Source organism: Panthera tigris, chromosome E2 (assembly GCF_018350195.1).
Source record: "Panthera tigris isolate Pti1 chromosome E2, P.tigris_Pti1_mat1.1, whole genome shotgun sequence".
NCBI classification, from domain to species: domain Eukaryota; kingdom Metazoa; phylum Chordata; class Mammalia; order Carnivora; family Felidae; genus Panthera; species Panthera tigris.
This window is the reverse complement of record NC_056674.1, coordinates 20,020,415-20,042,198: the sequence shown is the minus strand read 5'-3', so window position 1 is coordinate 20,042,198 and position 21,784 is coordinate 20,020,415. Positions and strand designations below refer to the sequence as shown.

At 45.0% G+C, this 21,784-nt stretch overlaps 1 protein-coding gene across 3 annotated transcripts in view; it reads left to right on the top strand.

Moving 5' to 3' along the window:
* Positions 1 to 21,384, top strand: part of GPATCH1 (G-patch domain containing 1) — a 40,538-nt gene extending 19,154 nt beyond the window's left edge. For 2 of the 3 annotated variants that reach the window (XM_042969588.1, XM_007096734.3), the window contains exons 10-21: positions 194 to 273; positions 3,584 to 3,788; positions 5,517 to 5,813; positions 7,056 to 7,234; positions 7,480 to 7,607; positions 8,276 to 8,412; positions 8,740 to 8,906; positions 13,094 to 13,310; positions 14,572 to 14,679; positions 16,766 to 16,863; positions 18,389 to 18,537; positions 21,106 to 21,384. In XM_042969588.1, coding sequence (XP_042825522.1) covers positions 194 to 273; positions 3,584 to 3,788; positions 5,517 to 5,813; positions 7,056 to 7,234; positions 7,480 to 7,607; positions 8,276 to 8,412; positions 8,740 to 8,906; positions 13,094 to 13,310; positions 14,572 to 14,679; positions 16,766 to 16,863; positions 18,389 to 18,537; positions 21,106 to 21,136 — 1,796 coding nt within the window. In that variant the 3' untranslated portion in view covers positions 21,137 to 21,384. The remainder of the gene's footprint in view (positions 1 to 193; positions 274 to 3,583; positions 3,789 to 5,516; positions 5,814 to 7,055; positions 7,235 to 7,479; positions 7,608 to 8,275; positions 8,413 to 8,739; positions 8,907 to 13,093; positions 13,311 to 14,571; positions 14,680 to 16,765; positions 16,864 to 18,388; positions 18,538 to 21,105) is intronic. The other variant, XM_007096735.3, reaches the window with a different exon arrangement.
* Positions 21,385 to 21,784: the final 400 nt, after the last annotated feature.

Here is a 21,784-nt window from a genome sequence, read left to right as displayed (position 1 = left end):
GTGGCTGAGTCAACAGAGGTGTGATGGCTTTACGTGCCATTCTTCCCTCCCCTTTACTGCTATCTCTGCAAGAGACCATGTATGACTTGTGGTATTTACGTTCTTGGAGATAAAAAAAAAACAACAACTGACGTCTTTTGTCCCATTCTAATCTTCTCTGCTTCCGGAATTAATCGATGACATCATTTTGCAGAATCAGAGAAAGATCTTCGATACATTGGCAAAATTTTGGATGGATTTTCCTTGGCTTCTAAACCCTTATCGTCTAAAAAAGTAAGGAAAACAATTTTGTTTATTTATTTATTTTATGCTTTAGTACTTAAAATATTCACTGCTAGGTAACCTGAGTTATTATGTTAACAACTGAAAAGTAAGTGAATTCTGTTTTCAGAAAGCAACAGCATAATTATCAGTGATTGTCCAGCAAAACACATTCTGCATTAGAAATGTCAGTAACCACTTTGTATCCAAAATATCTAACTGCTAATCTTTTTTTTAAAGATTTTTTAACATTTATTTTTTGAGAGAGAGACAGAGTGTTGAGTGGGAGAGGGGCAGAAAGAGAGGGAGACACAGAATCTGAAGCAGGGTCCAGGCTCTGAGCTGTCAGTACAGAGCCCAGTGCTGGGCTTAAACCCACGAATCGTGAGATCATGTACCTGAGTGGAAGTCGTTGGATACTTAACCAACGGAGCCACCCAGACACCCCTTTTTAATTTTTTTTAATGTTTATTTCTGAGAGAGAGAGACAGGGACAGAGACAGAGCACAAGCAAGGGAGGGGCAGAGAGAGAGGGAGACAGGAATCTGAACCAGGGTCCAGGTTCTGAGCTGTCAGCACAGAGCCCTATGTGGGGCTTGAACCCACGAACTGTGAGATCATGACCTGAGTCAAGGTCGGATGCTTAACTGTCTGAGCCATCCAGGTACCCCTAAATTGCTAATCTTTAAACAAAATTTTTTAATGTTTATTTATTTTTGAGGGAAAGAGACAGAGTGTGAGTGGGGGAGGGGCAGAGAGGGAGGGAGACACAGAATCCAAAGCAGGCTCCAGATTCTGAGCTTTCAGCACAGAGCCCGACGTGGAGCTCGAACTCATAAACCACAAGATCATGACCTGAGCTGAAGTCTGATGCTCAACCGACTGAGCCACCCAGGTGCCCCTAAATTGCTAAGTTTTTAAATCCAAGTTTTAAGTAAATGGTTATTTCCATTAAAAAAAAGAATTACATTAGAAACTGGTGGGAAAATGGAATTGGTATAATTCCAAGGGCAATGTAACTTAAGGAAAAGTAGAAAATTTTAAGAAGTCAGAAAAGCCCCCATTGCTGCCTCCTCCTGAGTGCAGGGAAGAGTGTTGGCTGGTGTGGACAGGGTTCCTCGAACTCCTTGTCTGGGCAAGCAGAAGGAAGAGAGGCTGTGTGCATGTGGGTCAGGTCCCATGGAGAACTCCACATGCCTTTCCAGATAGTCCTGTTTTTTCGTGAGGTCATTGTGCAGCTTGGGCCAAGTGGTAATTTGTCTCTGACCCCCATCAGAGCCACGTGCCCACAGGTGGGCATCACTGGGTGATGGTGCTGGCAGCTCAGGTGAGGCTCCTGGCCGTTCGCCTTGTTGGCATCCCTTTTTTAGATTGTTCCATCCTTTAATTTGCTCTCTGTTTTTGTATTCAGCAAACGTCTGTTAAGTACCTCTGTGGCTTGGCCCGTGGTTCTTCAGAAGAGGGGAGGCCAGGGGCAGTGCCGCCTGAAACACCACATTCGGTGTTACAGCAGCTTTGATTTGTTTAGTCGTGAAAATGTTGTAACAGCGAGCAGAATATATTCAGAACAGCTTTGGGCACATGGTAAACCGATACTATTACCAGAAATGTCAAGTAACGTCCAAGGACGATGCTAGTTTTTTACATGTATGAGAGCATAAAAAAGGCCGAGAAGTACTCGCTTGACTCAGGGCTTGAGGACTCACTTCCTCCAGGACTAAGTCCTGGCCCCCAAGGACAGCCTATTCCCGTGGGGGTGCCAGACGCACAGATTCACTGCAGTGAGGCAGAGGGCTGTATGTGGGGAGACAGACATCGGGGGTTCCTGAGGTGCAGCTTGCTGGAATAGCGCTCTGCGTGGGAACAGTTCAGAGAAGGGCGATGTTCACCTAGCCTTTCACAGGCAAGTATTCTACATATGGGCTCAAAACCCAGCCTCTTTATCCAGAGGCCAAACAGAACGTGATTTAGCAGAGGGAGTGGGATGCTTTGAATCCAGTGGAGGATATTAATAAGAGTTGTGGCCACGCACCCCCTCCCCTTTCTGCCATGCTCCTCTGGATCGGGTGTCGCGGCCTCATAAGAGTGTTTGCCGACTGATCTGGGAGTCCGTATGTTCAGAGGAGGTGGTTGGGCTGAGGCGATAAACAGTGAGATGTCCTGGCAGTGACACTAGCATTCTGCTGCAGACTGTCACTGTGCCGGGTGCTTCCCTAGGCTGCGTGCTTCAGCCACCTGGGCTGCTTGGGAGACCCCGCCTGGCGCCAGCTTTGTGGGGTGGGATGCGGACGTCACTGTTGTCGAACCCTCTGTGAGCCCCAGAGCCACAGCCGGAGAGCATTCGGTGCTTCACTGGTTACGGAGCTCAGGGTTTCAAGTAGCGGAAAAAATCTAGAAAATGGCTTAAATGAGACTGTCCATAAATACATGTTTGTTAGACTCAGAGCAAGGGAGACCTTTCTGTGCAGTAATTTAAAAGTGCGGTATAGGGGCACCTGGGTGGCTCAGTCGGTTAAGCATCCGACTTCGGCTCAGGTCATGATCTCACGGTCCGTGAGTTCGAGCCCCGCGTCGGGCTCTGTGCTGACAGCTCAGAGCCTGGAGCCTGTTTCAGATTCTGTGTCTCCCTCTCTCTCTGCCCCTCCCCTGTTCATGCTCTGTCTCTCTCTGTCTCAAAAATAAATAAAAGTTAAAAAAAATTAAAAAAAAAAATAAAAGTGCGGTATACTTTCTTTTAATGTATCTGTTCTATCATCATCAGTGCCTGAATTTCTCAGATATATTTCAATTTCAATTCAGTCAGCTTTTGAATTAAAAATACCTCAGATCAAAAAAGTAAGTCCTGAAACTCTACTTTGGAACTGAAATGTAACCAGAAAAATAATTCTGAATGGAAAAATAACTTATTTAAAGTAATTATGTCTTTTCTAAGCCTTGAGTCGAACTTTTCTAAGTTTTCTAATTTATAGTAGGCCAGTTCTGCATGTGGGCCGATACGTTGCGTTACCTACTGTCATCTTTCTTGTCACATAACGCATGCATATTGGCATCTGTCTGCAGAAGTGGGCAGGGGTAACATTCAGGATGTGTGGCCATTGGAACAGTAGAGTCCCGGTGACCCTCCAGATCCAGAATGGATGTTGGCTAGACATTTGGAGAGGCTGTTCCCAGTGCGACCCTCCTGCTGGATGTTGGCCTGGCAAGGGCAGGGTTCACAACACTCATGGGTTATGGGTTCTCTTGGGTAAGTCAAACATGGTCATCTTACAGCCTGTCTTTTCTGAGTTTTGTGGGGTTTTTTTGTTTTTTTTTGTTTTTTAAGACTTACCCACCACCTGAATTGCCGAGAGACTATCGACCGGTACATTATTTCAGACCTGTGGTAGCTGCAACCTCAGAGAACACCCACTTAGTCCAGGTATTGTCAGAGTCAGCTGGGAAGCCAATGCCTGACCCAGGGACACACAGTAGGCACCAGCTGAATGCCTCCAAGCGGGCGGAGTTGCTGGGAGAAACACCCATTCAAGGTATGCGCCACAGAGATTAAGAACATTACATTGATAGTAATTGGGGTTATCACAATCAAAATGGAAAGTTGTTTTCTCAGTGACACTTGGTACATGACTGAGTATTCCCACACTGTGAGAACAAAATTGTTCCTTGTGAGCAGCACACATAGCAGTGTGCGTATCCTTTATTTCTTAAGACTTGTTTTCTAACACAAGTTTGGGTTGTGCCATTGAAATCGCAGCTCTTGTCTTAAGCTCAGTAGTTTTCAGACTTGTAATAATTGTCCAGGAATGTGGTGAAGATCAGGGACCCGGTGCCCTCGCTGTCCCTGCACAGCCTGAGAATGTGTGATTTTTTTCCTCAGGGGAAAGGGGACTGTAGCTCTTTCCCGAAAGCCTAAAAGGGACGAGTGCATCTGAAAGTGTGGACAAGTGTGGAGAATCCCCTCTAGGCTGGCCCAGAAAGACCCACTGTGAGAGGTGAACTGGGACTTGCCATTCGGGAGCCCAATAGATACATCAAATATAACAGACCAGAGCGGAAGTCTTGGTTCCCCACTTCCTTTTCCAGGCCCGCTCTTCCTCCGGTCTTCCCCTTGTCAGTGAATGATGCCACTAGTGATCTGCTGCTTAGACCAGAACGTAGGAATCCTGATTCCTGCCCACCCACGTCCATCAGCAGGTCCTTTCAGCGCTGTCCCCAACACACTGGGGACGCCATCATGTCTCTGCCTTTCGGCTGCTTCCAGCCTGGAGTGAGCGCCCACCCTCTTTCGCCCAGACTATTGCAGAGCCTCATTATCAGCCTCCTTTTTTCTTCCCATCTGCAGTCCCTTCCCCTCAACAGCAGCCGGACGAACCGAATGATATCACTGCCCTTCTTTAAACAGTCCAGTACTTCTCACATTGAAGACAAATGCAGACTCCCCACCAGGCTACGGGATCCAGTCGTGCCTTCTTTTCAAGCCATATCTACTCTCCCTTAACCCCCTGAGTCTAGCCTTGTGATCCTGCCTCCCTCCCTCTGACCCTGCCCACCGCGACGTGCCACATCGGGGCCTTGATGTTCGCCATCTCCTCTGCCTCTGCTCTTCCCTTCTACTTCGGCTTCTTTTACTTAACTCACCACAAATATTATCTCTTTGGAGGCACCTTCCGGGCTTCCCCTGCACCCTCACATATGCTAGTGATTCCCTGCTCCCCCTCCCAGCCCTCACCTCTAGGCCCCCTCAGTCATGTCAACCTGTTTCCTTCATGGTCTTCCTCTCGTAGCCATCCTCTGGTGTTGCTGACTTTGGGTTTCTCTAATTTCCATGCCCCCATGTAGGGGAGGGGGACTTTGTCTCCGGTGTCCTCCCGGCCCAGGACAGTGCTCAGTGGGTGCTATGACAGGAGTGAATGCCGCAGGGGCAGCTGGCTCTGAACCAGGGCTTGTGCCCGGTGGGACTGTGGAGGTGGTGGCCTCCTCAGGCTGGAGGTCCGGAGCCCGGGATGTCAGCTTCCTTGTTCTAGGACCACTCACTCACCTGATAAACATCCAAGTATTGACCTCCATTTTTGCCAACTGTAAAATAGGAGTCATGTTATTTTCACTGTCTAGTTCCCAGGGATAATACGAGTACAGATGAAAAACTAAGATACTCTAATTATGTACATTTGTGATATTGAACATGTACGTACCACAGAAATGTCACTGTGGTTGTCTTAGGGTACTTTTCATCTCTTCCATATTACTGTTTTTTTTAGGTTCATCTACTTCAGTGTTAGAGTTTCTGTCCCAAAAAGATAAAGAGAGAATCAGAGAAATGAAGCAGGCAACTGACCTTAAAGCAGCTCAACTCAAGGCCAGGAGTCTGGCCCAGAAGGCCTCAAGCAGCAGACCCCAGCCTTCCTCTCCGGACGTGGGTTCCTGCTCGTGGCACATGGCATTGAGTGGTGGGACAGCTGCCACGAGAGCCAGCAACTTCAAACCTTTCGCGAAAGATCCAGAAAAGCAAAAACGATATGAAGAGTTTTTAGTACATATGAAACGGGGTCAGAAAGGTGGGTGCTGGGCCTGGGTCTCCCACCTCTCAGCCAGCGGAAACAGTTTTGCCGTTCTGGCCCTTGTCCCAGATTGAAAGTTGAAGTACCCCACTCCGCCGGTGTTTTGCTTTGTCCTGCTGCAAACAGTGCAAAGATTTTAGTGCCTGGCTCTTGACCTCAGAAAGTAGGAGCAAGCAGCTTGTGTTTCTCCATATCTCAGGTCCCAAAGATAGCTGTTGACGTAGAGAACATGGCTTGGCAGTGGCAACTGCTGAACTACAGACCATTTACTGTGTGCAGATGCCTGCCTTCTGTAAGTGTTGCATTTCACACCAAGAGAACAAGGTCATCTCCCACTTTGTCTTAAAATCCTAATCATCCAGCCCTAAATCATGGCCTAAAATTTGATTTAAAAAGGTAGTTGGCTGTTGAACCATTACAAGGGGGGAAAAATCACTCTGTGATCTACGGAGTAAATACAGCCAGACTGAGGAGAGGGATTACGGTTATTCATAGCAGTTCTCGTGAGCGTCGTCAGCAAATCGGAGGGGTCGGTTTTCGAAAGCAGACCTAAGAACCCACCCCCAGTGTTTATTTATGAAATTAAAAAAACCCAAAAGTTAGAAAAAGGAGTGTTTTTCTGCCAAGACTTAGGAATATAGTTAGGATGAACTTATCACTGTCCCGGAGTGGTAGCAAGTTCCTGGCTTCAAAGATTTGTTTTGTCTTGTCTTGTTTTATTTTGTTTTGTTTTGTTTTGTTTTGTTTTGTTTTGTTTTGTTTTGAGAGAAAAAGAGAGAGGGCGCAAGTGAGCAAAGGGCAGAGAGGGCGGGGAGGCAGAGAGAGAGGATATAGCTGGGTTCACCCAAAGCAGGGCTCATGTTCACCCGAAGTGGAGCCTGAGCTCACCTGATGCGGGACTGAAACTCACGAAACTTGAGATCGTGAGCTGAGTTAAAGTCAGATGCTTGACCGACTGAGCCACCAAGGCGCCCCTGGCTTCGAAGATTTAACTGAGCATGAGTCCCCAAATGTTTTTCTCTGTTCTGTGTGGTAGACAGAATTCAATAAAAGCATCATGTTGAGGGGGAGATGATATAACCTGACAGGTACTCCCCGCCATGCTCTTACAAACCAGGGTGCAGATTTGTGGCCTCTCTGGTAAAATCTACAGAGACACAGTGGGACCCACTGGGTGTTCTTCTCTAAGCCCTACGTTTTTCCTAAGAGTGAAGCAGTTTCTCATTCCTTGTACCATAGATGCCCTGGAACGTTGTCTGGACCCCAGTATGACAGAATGGGAGCGAGGCCGCGAGCGGGATGAGTTTGCTCGGGCAGCTCTGCTGTATGTGTCTTCCCATTCGACCTTGTCCTCGAGGTTCACACATGCCAAGGAGGAGGACGATTCAGATCAAGTGGAAGTCCCTCGAGACCAAGAGGTCTGTCGCCATCACATCCCTACCTGATGAATTGTAAAATTCAAACAAATGTTTTAGATCCCTCAGTGGAATGATCAGAATACACGTGGCATTATAGAATAAGAATGATTTATGCCTTTAGCACAGTGGCGCAGCATAAGCACCGTTTGGAAATTTTGGAAGGTTGCTTGAAAGCTTCTCAGTGAAAGAGCACTCAGGGCGGTGGTGTGACCGCTTGATGAAACAGAATGAATGTCTTTTCCCAGAATGATGTCAATGACAAGCAGTCGGCTGTGAGGATGAAGATGTTCGGGAAGCTTACCAGAGACACATTTGAGTGGCATCCTGACAAGCTGCTGTGTAAGAGGTTTAATGTCCCTGACCCTTATCCAGAGTAAGTTGGATAAATCTGTCCTCACATCAGTACTCCTTCCCCCATATTAAAGTTAACTCTCCCCCTAACCTACTCATATAAATTCCCTTTTTCTAGATGAATTTACTTGTAAATGCTTGGAGTTGCAGATTTTGCAGATTTAACTTCCATTAATTTGTTACTAAAAATAATAATAATAATAATAATAATAATAAGCAAACATCCAGAAAGCAGACTTTATTCTCTACCAAAGATGTGAAACTCAGATATGTCAAGTTACAAAAACTTAATGCTGGTCTGATTTGCCACCTTTTTAATAATCACATATAGTTTACATTTAGAATATTACTTACACTAATTCTTTATACAAGTTCGACACTTTCGTTGAATCTGAGGTTTTGTCAGAAAATTTAGGTATATTTTTAGCAGTGGAGCTTTTCCTTCATGGGAATACATTTTCAAAGTTAAATTCTAGCTCTTACTATAATAAGGGAAACCTCGTGGGCCCTAACATCAGCCATTCCAAATTCTTAAACTGCTTGGAGAAGCACAATCACCTTCAGGGGCCTCTTAGCAAAGAGAAGAGCTAGTGGTGAAAAACACAAGATGGAAAACTTCACACGAACTAGATGTTATCCTCACAGTTGTTATTTGAAATTACATATATGTGTTTTCTTTTCACCCCGCAGTTCAACTTTGGTTGGCTTACCAAGAGTGAAACGTGACAAATACTCAGTCTTCAACTTTCTGACACTCCCAGAGACTGCTTCCTCACCTGCAACTCAAGCAGCGAGTGAAAAAGGGCCGCAACACCAAGGTCCTGACAGTGAGTGGGGCTTCCTCGGGCCCATGGCTGACCATGGTTTCAACCCTGATCCTGTTGGAAAGTCTCCTGGGTACACACGGTGTGAGCTCTCCCTCCATTAAGGGAATCGCTCATATGAACACATTAGCTCGTGTTGTAAGAGTCCAGACGTATACTGTTTGGGGTTGGGGCTCTGCCTCAGCACCTGCCATGTTCCCGACACGTTGCACCATGCCTGGCCCACAGTAGGTCTGCTGGTATTCTTGAATGAATGAAAGAGCTGGAATGGAGAGCTTGCCTTTTACTTGCCACATTCTGATATCACGTCTATGTCCTCCCACCTTTCAGAATCACGAAAACCATCACGATGGGATACATCTAAACAAGAAAAGAAAGAAGATTCCATTAGTGAATTTTTAAGTTTGGCTAGATCAAAAGTTGGCCCACCTACACAAGAGTCCAGCCCTTTAGTCATCAAAGAGGAAGAACATGTGACGGAGTCACTCTCAGATAAGGTATCTGGGGCTTCCAGGTTCTCTTTGCCAGGCTGACTGGGGCGTTTGCCTTTCTCTGTGATGGTGCTTTGTCATCACTTGATAGGAGGGGTCTGCCAGCTTTCTGAGAAGGGCCAGATAGTAAATATTTTAGTCTTTGTGGGCCATATAGTCTCTATTGCAGCCACTCAACTCTGCTGTCAAATGGGAAAGAAATCACAGGCAATATGGAAAAAAATTGGGTTCATCTGTGTTCCAATAAAACTTTATTTACAAGGCAGACAGTGGGTTGGATTTGGCCCAGAGGCTGTAGTTGCCAGCACCTGCTCTACACTGCAGTAGTTTCAATCATGTCTTTGATCATATGAGGAAAGGTGTGAACTTCTTTGCCAGGGATGGCTTTCACTTAGCATCAGCCATTGAAATAAAATTCACTGTGTTTTCTTTTGTGGGGAGTATAAACAAAATATCCATTGGCTTTGTAAAAAATTGCTGGTCTAATAGTTGAAAGTTGAATTTAATAAAAAGTTAGTTTTACTTCTTTTTTTTAAAAAAAGAAATCAGTCAAGTATGGACATCTCACTTAATAAAAACTTACTTTACAGAAACTGTAAAGGAAGTTACTTTCTTAGAACATTAATCTATAAGCTAGGAAATAGCACTGCAGATCTTTAGAGAGTTTGAGTGTTTTGTGTTGCCTTTTTTTTTTTATTTCTCTGGAATTATCAAAAAGTTGGTTTTATTTCTGATAGCCTCATTTAAAATTATCTTTTAAAGGAACATGCATTAAAATGTGCAGTTTGGTGAGTTTTTATACAGATACAGATTTGTGGAACCACGCCACAATCAGGATGCAAAATGGTACCGTCACCCCAAAAAACTCCCTCATGCTGTCCCTTTCTAGTCATACCCTCCCCTCCCTGCAAAACCCCCATCAACCATTGATCTCTTCTCTGTATCTATAGTTTTGTTCTTTTCAAAATATTACGTAAATGGAATCAGACAATATACATATATAACTTTTTGAGACTCATACCTTTGAGATTCATCAGTATCATATTATCTTTTTATTTCATAATTTTATTAGTGTTTTATTATTTTTTTATTTTAGAGAGAGAGCACGAGCGGGAAGAAGGGCAGAGAGAGAGAGAGAGAAAGAGAGAGAGAATCTTAAGCAGGTTCCACACTCAGCACAGAGCCCAACAAGGGCTCCCCACCACCCTGGGACCCCACGACCCTGGGATCATGACCTGAGCCGAAGTAAAGAGTCAGAGACTCAACCGCCTGAGCCACCCAGGCGCCCCCCATTTTTTTTTAAGTTTGTTTATTTAGAGAGTGTGAGTGGGGAGGGACAGAGAGAGAGAGAAGTCCATGTAGGCTCCTCACCGTCAGCCCAGAACCCGATGCCGGACTTGAACTCACAAGCTGTGAGATCATGACCTGGCCAAAGTTGGACACTTAACCGACTGAGCCACCCAGGCGCCCCATTAACTCTATTTTGTTAATGATTGCTCTATCATATACATGCTTATTTTCTCACAGTTTAATTGGAATTGATATTTTACCACGTCAAGTGGAATATAGAATCTCTACCACTCTGTAGGTCCCTTCACTCTCCAGCTTTATGATGTTGCCTTATGTATTATGTGCACACGTGCTGAAAACCTCATGAGACAGTGTTTTAATTTTTGCTTCCACTTGTTGGACATGTTTAAAGAACTGGTGAGATGACAGTCCGTTTTATTTACTTAGATATTTACCATTGCTGTTGCTCTTTCTTCCTTCCTGAAGTGCCAGCTCTCCCTCCTATCATTCCCTCTGTCTGAGGGATTCCCCTTACTTAGCAGTTCTTTTAGAGAAGTTCTAACTCGAGAGGGCAGTTCTCTTAATTTTCCTTCATCTGAGAATGTGTGTGTGTTTTTTTAAATATTTTTTAACGTTTAGTTATTTTTGAGACAGAGAGAGACAGAGCATGAACAGGGGAGGGGCAGAGAGAGAGGGAGACACGGAATCTGAAACAGGCTCCAGGCTCTGAGCGGTCAGCACAGAGCCCGACGTGGGGCTCGAACTCACAGACCGCGAGATCATGACCTGAGCTGAAGTCGGACGCTTAACGGACCAAGCCACCCAGGCGCCCCTGAGAATGTGTGTTTTATCTGCATTCCTAAATGGTGTTTTTGCCAGATACAGAATTCTGGGTCAACAGGACTTTCCTTTTAACCCTTTACGAATGTTGTACCACTTCCCTCTGGCCTTCCTGCTTGACGATGAGAAATTTAGTTATTCAACGTGTTCCCCTCCTTAGAATGATGTGATTTTTCCTCTGGCTGCTCAAGATTTGTACTTTGTCCTTGGTTTTTGCTGTTTGGTTATGATGTATGAGTGTGGGTTTCCTCAAGATTCTTTTGTTTGGGGTTTTGCTGAGCTTCCTGAATCTTGTTTTTCACCAGATCTGGGACGTTTTCAGCCATTATTTTCTCTGCTCCACACTCTCACTCCCCTCCTGTGACTCTGATGACATAAATGTTACACTTTTTGATATTGGCCCACAGGCCTCTTTTTGGTCTCTTTTTCTCTCTCTATTTAAATCAGATCATTTCTATTGATCTGCCATCAAGTTCATTGACTCTTTCTTCTGTCATGTCTGTTCCGCTGTTATTTTGAGCCCATCTAGTGAATTTCTTATTTTGGTTATTGTATTTTTCATTTCTAAAATCCTCATTTGGTTCTCCTTTATATCTTTTCTTTATTCGCTGAGACCTTTTCATCTTTCCATCTGTTTGGCCGTATTCTTGGAGCATGCTTATAATAGCCGCTTTAAAGTCTGCCACATAATTCCAACATTTTTATCATGTTGGGGTTAGCGTCCATCAATTGTCTTTTGCCAGTTGAGGTTTTCCTGATTGGTTGTATACCAAGTAATTTTGGATTGCATCCTGGACATTTTGACATTTTGGACATTATGTTATAAGACCTTGGGTCTTGTTTTTTTGTTTATTTATTTTTTAATATATATAATTTATTGTCAAATTGGTTTCCATACAACAGCCAGTACTCATCCCAAGAGGTGCCCTCCTCAGTGCCTATCACCCCCTTTTCTCTCTCCCCCACCCCCCATCAACCCTCAGTTTGTTCTCAGTATTTTTTTTTTATGAAATTTGTTGTCAAATTGGTTTCCATACAACACCCAGTGCTCATCCCAACAGCACCCATCAGTACCAACAGCATCCCTCAGTACCCATCACCCACCCACCCCTCCCTCCCACCCCCCATCCACCCTCAGTTCTCAGTTTTTAGGAGTCTCTTATGTTTTGGCTCCCTCCCTCTCTAACCATTTTTTTTTCTTCCCCTCCCCCATGGTCTTCTGTTAAGTTTCTCAGGATCCACATAGGAGTGAAAACATATGGTATCTGTCTTTCTCTGCCTGACTTATTTCACTTAGCATAACACTCTCCAGTTCCATCCACGTTGCTACAAAAGGCCAGATTTCATTCTTTCTCATTGCCAAGTAGTATTCCATTGTATATATAAACCACATCTTTATCCATTCATCAGTCGATGGACATTTAGGCTCTTTCCATTATTTGGCTACTGTTGAAAGTGCTGCTATAAACATTGGGGTACAAGTGCCCCTATGCATCAGCACTCCTGTATCCTTTGGGTCAATTCCTAGCAGTGCTATTGCCGGGTCATAGGGTAGGTCTATTTTTAATTTTTTGAGGAACCTCCATGCTGTTTTCCAGAGCGGCTGCACCAGTTTGCATTCCCACCTTAGGTCTTGTTTAAATTTGAGGGAGAATGGTGAAGGTTTGTTTTAGCAGACAATTGACCTAGTTAGGTTCAGGCCCCTGCCTTCATTAACCTCTAATTTTGGACCTCTGAAGGCTGATAGACTCTTGAAAACAGGACAGAAGCACTGTGCTGGTTCCAACTGCATTTTTGTGAGTCCTTTGCAATTCTGATTAATGACCTGTCTCCATGAGAACCTTCAGCTACTTCTACCAGTCAGCTCGCTCTGCAGTTGTTGAATCAGAAACATCACAAGAATAAATGCCATGTGAGTGGCCATTGTTTAGTTAGACCGTGTGTGGTATGGAGACCCATGTACCTGAGCATAAACATAAGAGTGTGTGTGTGTGTGTTTCTAGAACGTCTGACTCCCCTCACCTCTGCTTCTTCATTCCTGACTCATTTCATTGTTAATACAGAGTGTAAGCAAAGGTGTGGATTCACAGACTGAAGGAGAAGGGAGCCGCCCATCCATGGACTTATTTAAGGCCATCTTTGCCAGCTCCTCCGATGAGAAGTCCTCATCCTCTGAGGATGAGCAAGGCGACAGTGAGGATGATCAGGCAGGTACCGGGGAAGCTGACTTCAAAAGCTCCCAAGAAACTGACTCGGCAGAAACATCATCCGTGGCACGTGGTATGTCGCTACTTTAGATTTGGGGATCTAAAGGAGAAAATGAGGATGTGTCTAGAGAAGCTGCTTTTTTGTTTAGTGTGCAGTTTTAAACCAGGAGAATTAGCGGGCAGCGATGTTTTAATCTTGTATATTTTCAGTTGTGGATTTGGATGTAAATTTCTGGTGCATTTTTATGATAGTTATGTTTGATCATACCCTTTTTCCCACTTATCTTAGTTGAGAAGAATTAAAAAATAGTAGAATTTTTTGTTTAAAAAATAGCGTGTTTTTTTTTTTTTTTAATTGGTTGATGATGAGGTGCTAGGATCATTGGCAACTTTTGGTCCTGAAGTGTACAGGGCACTTCTGCCAGCCAGGAGTTTGGACGGGAAAGGAAGTCATTGGGTGCTTGTAAGAGTGGGAGGTTTTTCAGATGCTTGGGTGGGTGGACAGAATTTTCCATCTCAGCCTTTTGGCAGGGGGGGGAGAGGGGTTTCTAGCCCCGACAGTGTGTGGTAGACTTGGGTATAAGTTTTGAGGGCCTTGAACCAAGAAGTTACATAGAGATCTAAAACATCGCTTATTCTTAGGCAGTTTGCAAATGCCTGTTTCCTATTTCTGTGGAAAAAGGTAACCAGCTTATTTGTTATTACAAAGCGATATATACTTGAACTGTAAAAGTTTACAAATATAGAACTGTAGAAAGCCCAGGATCCTTGGAATCCCGCTTCCCCGAGATAAACATTGTCAATACTTTGATGCATGCTCTTCCAGGTTTTTTGCATTTTTCTTTCCTCTGTATGAAAACATAGTCATCTGTTTAAAAAATGGCATTACCAATGTGAACATGGTAGTGTGTTTATATTCAGTTTTCCCCCTCTTTGATCATTTATTTTCAATGAAATTAAGCTTTCTGAGCTGGGACTGTCTTAGATCCCTGTTTGTAAGTTTTTCTTCTTCTCTGAGGATATCTTTCCTCGAGGACATCTTGCAACCCTTGAGGTCTCAGTGAGGTGACCTGGAGCGTGTGCTGTATATGCCCCTGTGTTGTCGCCACTGGTGCACTTGCTTGCAGGTGCCTCGTGCGACTGAATTCCCAGCTCAAATGTCCCCGAGGTTGGAGGTCAGGTTTGCCTACTGTATCCTCAGCAAAGTGGTAAAGAAAAGCTTACATTATCTGGTGACAACAGGTATTAATTAAAGATTCGAACAGGTTAATATTAGTAAAATGTTAATTAATACTAACATAAATAGACAAAATTAATACCCTGGTGTTTTTCAGCTAGCGAGCCGGTAGCCCAGGAGTCCGCACCTTCCTTTCCGATACAAAAGATGCAGATAGACGAAAGAGAAGCGTTCGGCCCACGGCTGCCTCCCGTCTTCTGCCCCAGTGAGTTGAGAGCTCCTTGGTTCACCTGTTTGCATCGGCACCAGCGTCTCCCCTGAGCTGTGACAGCTCTAACCGTGTTATTACTTCCGCCCATCTAGGCCAACACGAGGCTGACCAAATACCTACAGTTGACCTGTGAGCAAGGCGGGGTTTAGGGGCGCCAACACCATGCACAGTTGAAAATCTGCATATAGCTTTGTTCTCCCCCCAAAACTTAACTGTTAATACCCAACTGTGGCCCGGAAGCCTTACTGATGACATGAACAGTTGATTAACATTTATTATATATGTTATATGTATTATATCTTGTGTTCTCACAGTAAAGTAAGCTAGAGAAAAGCAACTGTTATTAAGAAAATCATAAGAGAAAACATGTTTACCGTACTGTACTGGATTTACTTAAAAAAAAAAAAAACCCACCATGGTGGAGCTGCACGGCTCAAACTTGTGTTGTTTGAGATCAACTGTACATACGTTTGTTTCTGGTTTTTTTGTTCTTAGCTACATTTTGCATCTCATTACTTCCACCTAGTGCCTAAATGAGAATTGTTGCTTTACAGCCTGAGACCTTTAAACTTTTTTTTCCTTCAACTTTCCGTTATATATAATAGAGTCCCGAGTATCTCAAATGTTGTCACTTACAGAAATAAAAAAGTAAAAATCTAGGACACAGAGATGGGTGAGGAATTGTAGGGAGAAGGGTAGTCTGAGACTTTTTTCTGTGTTGGCTGATGTAGCAAATAAAGCAAAAGTAATTCTTTCAGAAGTAAACATAGTCCATCCTCCGTCCCCAGTATCGGTCAACAACTTCCATTCAGTGTCTTAAATGGACAGTTTTGTTAAAATGTTTAGACTGGATTATCATCTCCTTGAAGGCCAGGTTAACAAACATCTGATAACCTGGCCCAGGTATATAAATGACATAATGCTGTTATCTGCTTCATAGTTTCCTATAGCACCCACGTATAAACATTGGTTTGATTAATTAAGCCAGCTTTCAAAGAGGTGATAAAAAGTGTGATGTTTTGAAAAATTGAAATGAATGCATTTCTTATTTGCTTTAGTTCAGATCTCCAGCTTAAAGTAAGTGTATTGGAATTTAAGAGCAAAGTTATTTATTCCCATTTCCCAGACCGTCCTTGATATCCTTGTAATAGTTAATTACTTAATTTTGTCTGTGGGTTTTTGAGGGGGAATGGTTTTTCAAAAACAAGCACTTAAAAACAAAAGTTTGGAGAAGTCCGATTTTAAAATATCTGACCAAACAATAGGACCAGAGAGTTACAGGCACCTGTTACCTAGATTTGGAAAATATCCATTCTTCTGAATTCCCTTGAAACTTTTCTTTAGGTGGAAAAAATTGATTTTTGTTGGTTTGGTGACCTGGAGGTTGATGACCTATGAAAACATTTTGGTCAGAGTTTGGAGGTGGAGAATTTAAGTGTATGCTACTTGCTTGGTCCTTTTTAATGATTATGTACATTATGTTGTTTTCATGCTAATTTTCTAGGGTTTTTTTTCAACTTAGAAGATAAAACGCATATGTAATGTGCTTTAGTAAAGGGAGGATGATGTGAGGGGAGCTGACGTTTATGTGCCAGATTCTAGGCTACGGGATTCATGTGCACGGTTCCGTCCAATCCTCTGTGTCCCAGAGAGAGCAAGGATTCTTCCTGTCACTATTCATAGATGGGGAAACTGAGGCTTGGAGAGGTTGAGCAACGTGCGGAAGGTCAGGGAGGAGCTGGCGGCCAAGCTGAGGTTCAGACTCTGGTCTGTCTCCTGAGCTGCCTGAGGATGTTAAATTAAAACAGGCTTGTGCTTTTTCTCTCCCGACTCTATGTCCATCTGACTCATCTGGCAGATAAGGCTGTGGCAAGATACGGGTTGGCTCACACAAGTCTTGCGTTGAGGCTTCTGGCAGTTTCTAAATATAGAGCTACCAGGTGACAGGTAACCTGTTTGTCAGCGAGGCAGGGCAGGAGTCCCACCTTAATGTTAAACATTCCACCTACGTCACATTCCTTGCTCAACAATTTGGGCTTTATTTTCCCCAATAGTTCATGTGTTAACGTTTGTGTTTCAGATGTTCGTCAGAAACTTGAGGCACCTCAGAAAGAGAAACATAAAAAAAACAAAGAAAAACATAAGACCAAGAAAGAGCACAGACGGAGGAAAGAGAAGGTAAGTAACTTCCGGGCGTCTTGGACAGCGTGCAGGCTCTGATGTCCCTGCTTCTGTCATGCAGACAAGCCCCCAGGGGTGACAGGGGAAGCCAGGCAGGGAGAATATCTGGTGGCCGAGGTGGGGGCACACAGGCCTCTCTATACCTTGGCAGGAATGTGGACACTCATGTACGCCTTCAATTTGCAGGAACTTTGTTTTTCTTTCAGGCAGAATATTTTAATTATTCAGTTCTACTTTAAAAACATTTTATTTGTGAACATGAAAAGGTAGGAGGAAAGGACATTTAAATACTTGGGAGTAATGGTTGAATCTTAATAAAGTAGTGTTAATTGGTTACTCATTCAATATCAGATGAAGATATTCTTTTGAACGTTTTTCCTCAACTGCTCTGTCATCATTATGGATAGAGAGTTGGGTTCAAAGCTTGCTGTTGGAGGTCAAGGAACTTTGGAAGAGTAGCGCGTGCTTTCACTTTGACACCCCTGTCCCACCATCCGTGTGTTTTCAGCGATGGCACAGGCTTTTAATTCAGTTGATGTTAGTGTTGGGCCCCAGAGTGGTCAGGACAGTGGTGGAATTGAGAACAAATAGCTCCGTGATTGGCTGCCAGAAAGAAAGGATTCCTGAGCAGGGAAGATGATGAACATCCTCTTGTGTCACAGGGAAAAACTGGTGCTGCCAGGTTTGAAAACCAAATTCATTCATTTCTTACCAGCGTATCTGCTGTTCTCTGACCCTTCTACTGTTTTCTTCATTGTGCTTCTCATTGTGCCATCCTGATACGTAGTTTATCACATGTGCCTAACAACGTGGCCCCAGTCAGGTTCATGCGAGGTGGCAGGGGTCACCTTGATGACATGGTGAAGCACGGTTCATGAGCAAACAGCTGAGCAAGAATTCTTGAAACGCTTTTGGTGCAAAAAGGTGATTTTATTAAAGCACGGGGACAGAACCCAAGGCAGAAAGAGCTGCACCGGGGTTGTGAGAGTGACTGATTATATACTTTTAAGTAAGTTTCTAAGGAATTTGGAAGCAAGGCTTTCAGGACCTTGAGGGGCTAGCTGCTCTTAAGGTTACTTTTAGTCTTTAATCGAACATCAACGTGAAGGCACTAAGGCAGCCACGAGTTCCTCGAGGAAGGTCACACTCTGCACGTTTCTATCGGTGGTGTGTATCAATGGGCTGCAAGCTGTAAGGAGATTTCAATGAAGCTACGTTTCTCTTGCCTTTGTCTCCCTCGTCAACCTTGGAGGAGACAGATGGGGGCTAAGTGTCAAGATGGCATCCTGACCATGTCTGGTTCTGCCGTGTCTGTTGCCAGAGGGTCAGTTCAGAGTGTGTGCGTGCAGCTGTGTTGTCTGGTCTGTCCCATCATAGACTGAAGCTCGCTCCAAATGAGATGTTTTGTCTTTGTTTTTGAATGACTCCGGCAACCAAATGCCTCCTTAGCCTGTCATTGTGCCCAGTCAGGGAGGGAAACACCCAGTTGTCCCCCCTCCCCCACCGCCCTTTTCTTTTTCAGAAAAAGAAACACCGGAAGCACAAACACAAAGGCAAGCAAAAGAATAAAAAACCAGAGAAGAGCAGTAGTTCTGAGAGTACAGACAGCAGCGACAGCCCGAGTGGTGAAGAAGGGACTGTAGACCTGTCACCCCAGGAACTGCTGAGAAGGTAGGCAGTGGGGGGCACTGGTTTTCAGAAACCTTCCAAGGCTTGTTGGAATCTCCGTGTATTTGCTGAGAGGCAAATGTCAGAAATGATCGATATGTATATCGAAAAAGAAAGAAAAAAGAAAGAAAGAAAACCAAGAAAGGTACTCAGGACCCCAGTGTGTTCCACTTCGGTGCATGGCCCTCCTAGGAGGGGACGGGTGGAGGGTGGCGCTGGGGGTTGTTGTGGTCCTATCTGGATGTCACAGTCTTCACTGCTGCACAGCCTGGCCCCCACGGAGCCAGGAAGGGGAAGTCCATCTGCGGGCCCAGGATGAAAGGGGAGGCACAGGTGAGCCCTGGCCATGTCAGCCCTACCTGCTGAACCAGCTCATTAAAGGAAGAGTAGCTCGGTCCTGTTCTTAGTCCCCATGCCTCCGAGGGCCTCCTCCTCCATTCTCTACTCTGCTTTCTTAGCCATTTGATGTTGTTCTACCCACCTGCATTAACTACTGTGGCCTTGTAGGTATATCTTGCTGTCTGGAAATACAAGTGCCACCCCCTTGTTCATTTCCATTTACTTCTTCAGAACAGACAGCAGATTCTCATGATTCAAAAATACAAAGATAAGCATTTCAGTTTAATCCAGAGCCTCCTGAAGTGGCTGTGCCAACTTACATTTCCCTCTCCTCCTGCATGCCGGCGTGATGGTAAGGTGCCCACACCACGGGCATTGCTCATTTCATCCTCATGCACTCCAGCGAGGCAGACACGTGGGTCCCCTCATCTCCCAGGTGGGACGGCCAGGCCCAGGGAGGTTAGGTCACATGGCCACAGAACCTCACTCTTGAGGATTTGGGGCCATTTGATGAGTCATTCCTGCGGGGACACCCCTCAGTGCCCATCTGGAGGGCGTGGTGGGAGGGCGGGAGCAGGGCTTGCTGTGGGACACTGTGCAGCAATCAGAAAATGTGGGCAGAGAGCTGTGTGCTGATTGGCATCTAAAACTTACCATCAAGAGATCAAAAGCTGCAAAACGGTGTATCCAGGCAGTGCTGTTAATGTTAAAATGTCCTCTGGCCTTTGGATTTCCCTGTGTGTACATTTATGTACATCCTTGCACAGGAAGAGGGCTGGAGGGGTTCTTCCCACACCTGAGAGCACCTCTCTCCAAGGAAGGGAGGGTCAGAGGTGTGGAGTGCACTTAAATCTTCACTCTTGTGGTTGTTAAAGGTTTAGTCCCCCCGCTCCTCCCCACCGAGCCTCCTGGGTTCTAACCTTGGAGCCCCGAGGGCCCTCCACCCTTTGTGCCTCACCCCTGTCTTCTGCAAAGGACAGTGGGAGGCTCATGACCACAGGGGTCTCATTTGCATCCCCAGCACCTGGCATGGAGTGTCACTCTTGGTAAGGGCCCTGATGCTTTTCTGCTGTGACAGTGCCACTTGGTTCTGGGTGGAACCGTGGTCTGCCGCCTCCACCCCTTTCCCCTGAGACACCCCTCTCCTTCCTGTCTCTATCAGATTGTCTTGCCCATTCTAGAATTTCACAGACGTAGAATCATACAGCTAAGCAAACACCTTAGTGCACACACATACATATATGTGCACAGACCATCACCTTCCAGCTCCATGCATTCTCACCGCCTGATCAAGGGATACGCCAGCACCCCACAGCTGCTCGTGTCTCCTCCCACTTGGCATGCTTACCCGCATTCCCAGAGGTAGCCCCTCTTCTGTCACTGTTGGTTACTCTACTGCTTGGACTTTACTTACAGGAACCATGTATGACGCTTGAATTGGTTTGTGAGAGTCCCCCATGTTATCAGCTGCAGCAGCTGGTTCGTCCTCATTGCCAGGGAGTATCCCTTTATGTGACCACACCAGAGCGTTGATCTCTTCTGTTGTTGCGGACATGTGGTTTTTCACTTTGGGGCTGTTGAGCAAGGATCTAGAGCCAGTGTGACCCAGCTGTAGTCAATGAACACCCTTGTGTGCATGAAGCTGAGATTTAAGACTGCCAGCTCAGGAGCCCTTGGCCCTAGAGCAAACATGGTTTTTTTTTCAGCTTCTTCCCAAAGGTCCTACAGGAGCTAGGTGAGTAGGATTAGAACTTGCTTTTATAAACAGGTCCTAATATGAGATGTGGAGACTGAGTCTCCCTGTGTGTTTGGGGGTGACAGAGAAGCATTTTTAAGAATGCAGATTAAACTGATGCTTCTAGGGGCGCCTGGGTGGTTCAGTCGGTTAAGCATCCGATTCTTGATTTCAGGTCAGGTTATGATCCCAGGGTCATGGGATCGAGCCCTGCATCAGGTTCCAAGCTGAGTGTGGAACCTGCTTAAGATTCTCCCTCTCTCGCTCGCTCGCTCTCTTTCTCCCTCCCTCCCTCTCTCCTGCTTGTGCTCTCTCTCTCTCTAATTAAAAAAAAAAATAAATAAATGATGGTTTCATGGTCTGTGGTTGTCCTCTGTATTCTAGGAGTCCAGATGTACCACTGCGAGTTGGGGAGGTCTGGTGTGCTCGGCCCCCAAGGAGCTGTCTGGCTTTCGGTTCTTATCTAATTGTCCTCTCTCTTTTATTTCCTTTTCTAGGCTGAAAAGTCTTCCACTAAGGCGGCAGTAATTGAATTCTGCCCTGGTCTGTCCCAGTACCAGATCTCCTCCATGATGGAAGCTCGTTGATTGCTAAGTTAATACATTGTACAGATTGTATTTATATGTAAATTCATGCTGTAAAATAATTTTTAAAACCTTGACATTTCAAAGGCTGCCTTGGAAGGTTGCAGAAATTGATTTCTATTTTTAACCTCAGTTAGTGTCAGAGGAAATAATTCAGACTGTACAGTTTAATTAAAATGGAATTTTTCTATTTTCTTTTTGATTTTTTTTTTTTTTTATTTCCTGAAACTTTAAAAAAGAAATGAAAAGTGAAGGGTTTTCTCTAGTTTTGCTAATGGGGAAAGCTGAGTCCAGATAAAGACATTTGGCCTTACATAAGGACTCGTGTGAGAGGGAGGTGGTCCGTGCGTGGCTCTTGCCTCTCCTAGTGGAGAGTGGTGGCTGGGAGTCCAGCAGGGGGCCCAGCATCAGGGTCCTGGCAGGTGGCCTCAGCCTCTCCAGGTGGATGTCCCCCAAGTGTCCCACATAGTCTCCCATGCCAAGAACTGGGGAGTGTGCGCCCACAGCCCGAGTCACACAGGCATCAGGTCCTTGCTCTGCAGCCCTGGGGCCCCGCTCCCAGGCTGCCTCATCTGCACTAACCAGACTTTTG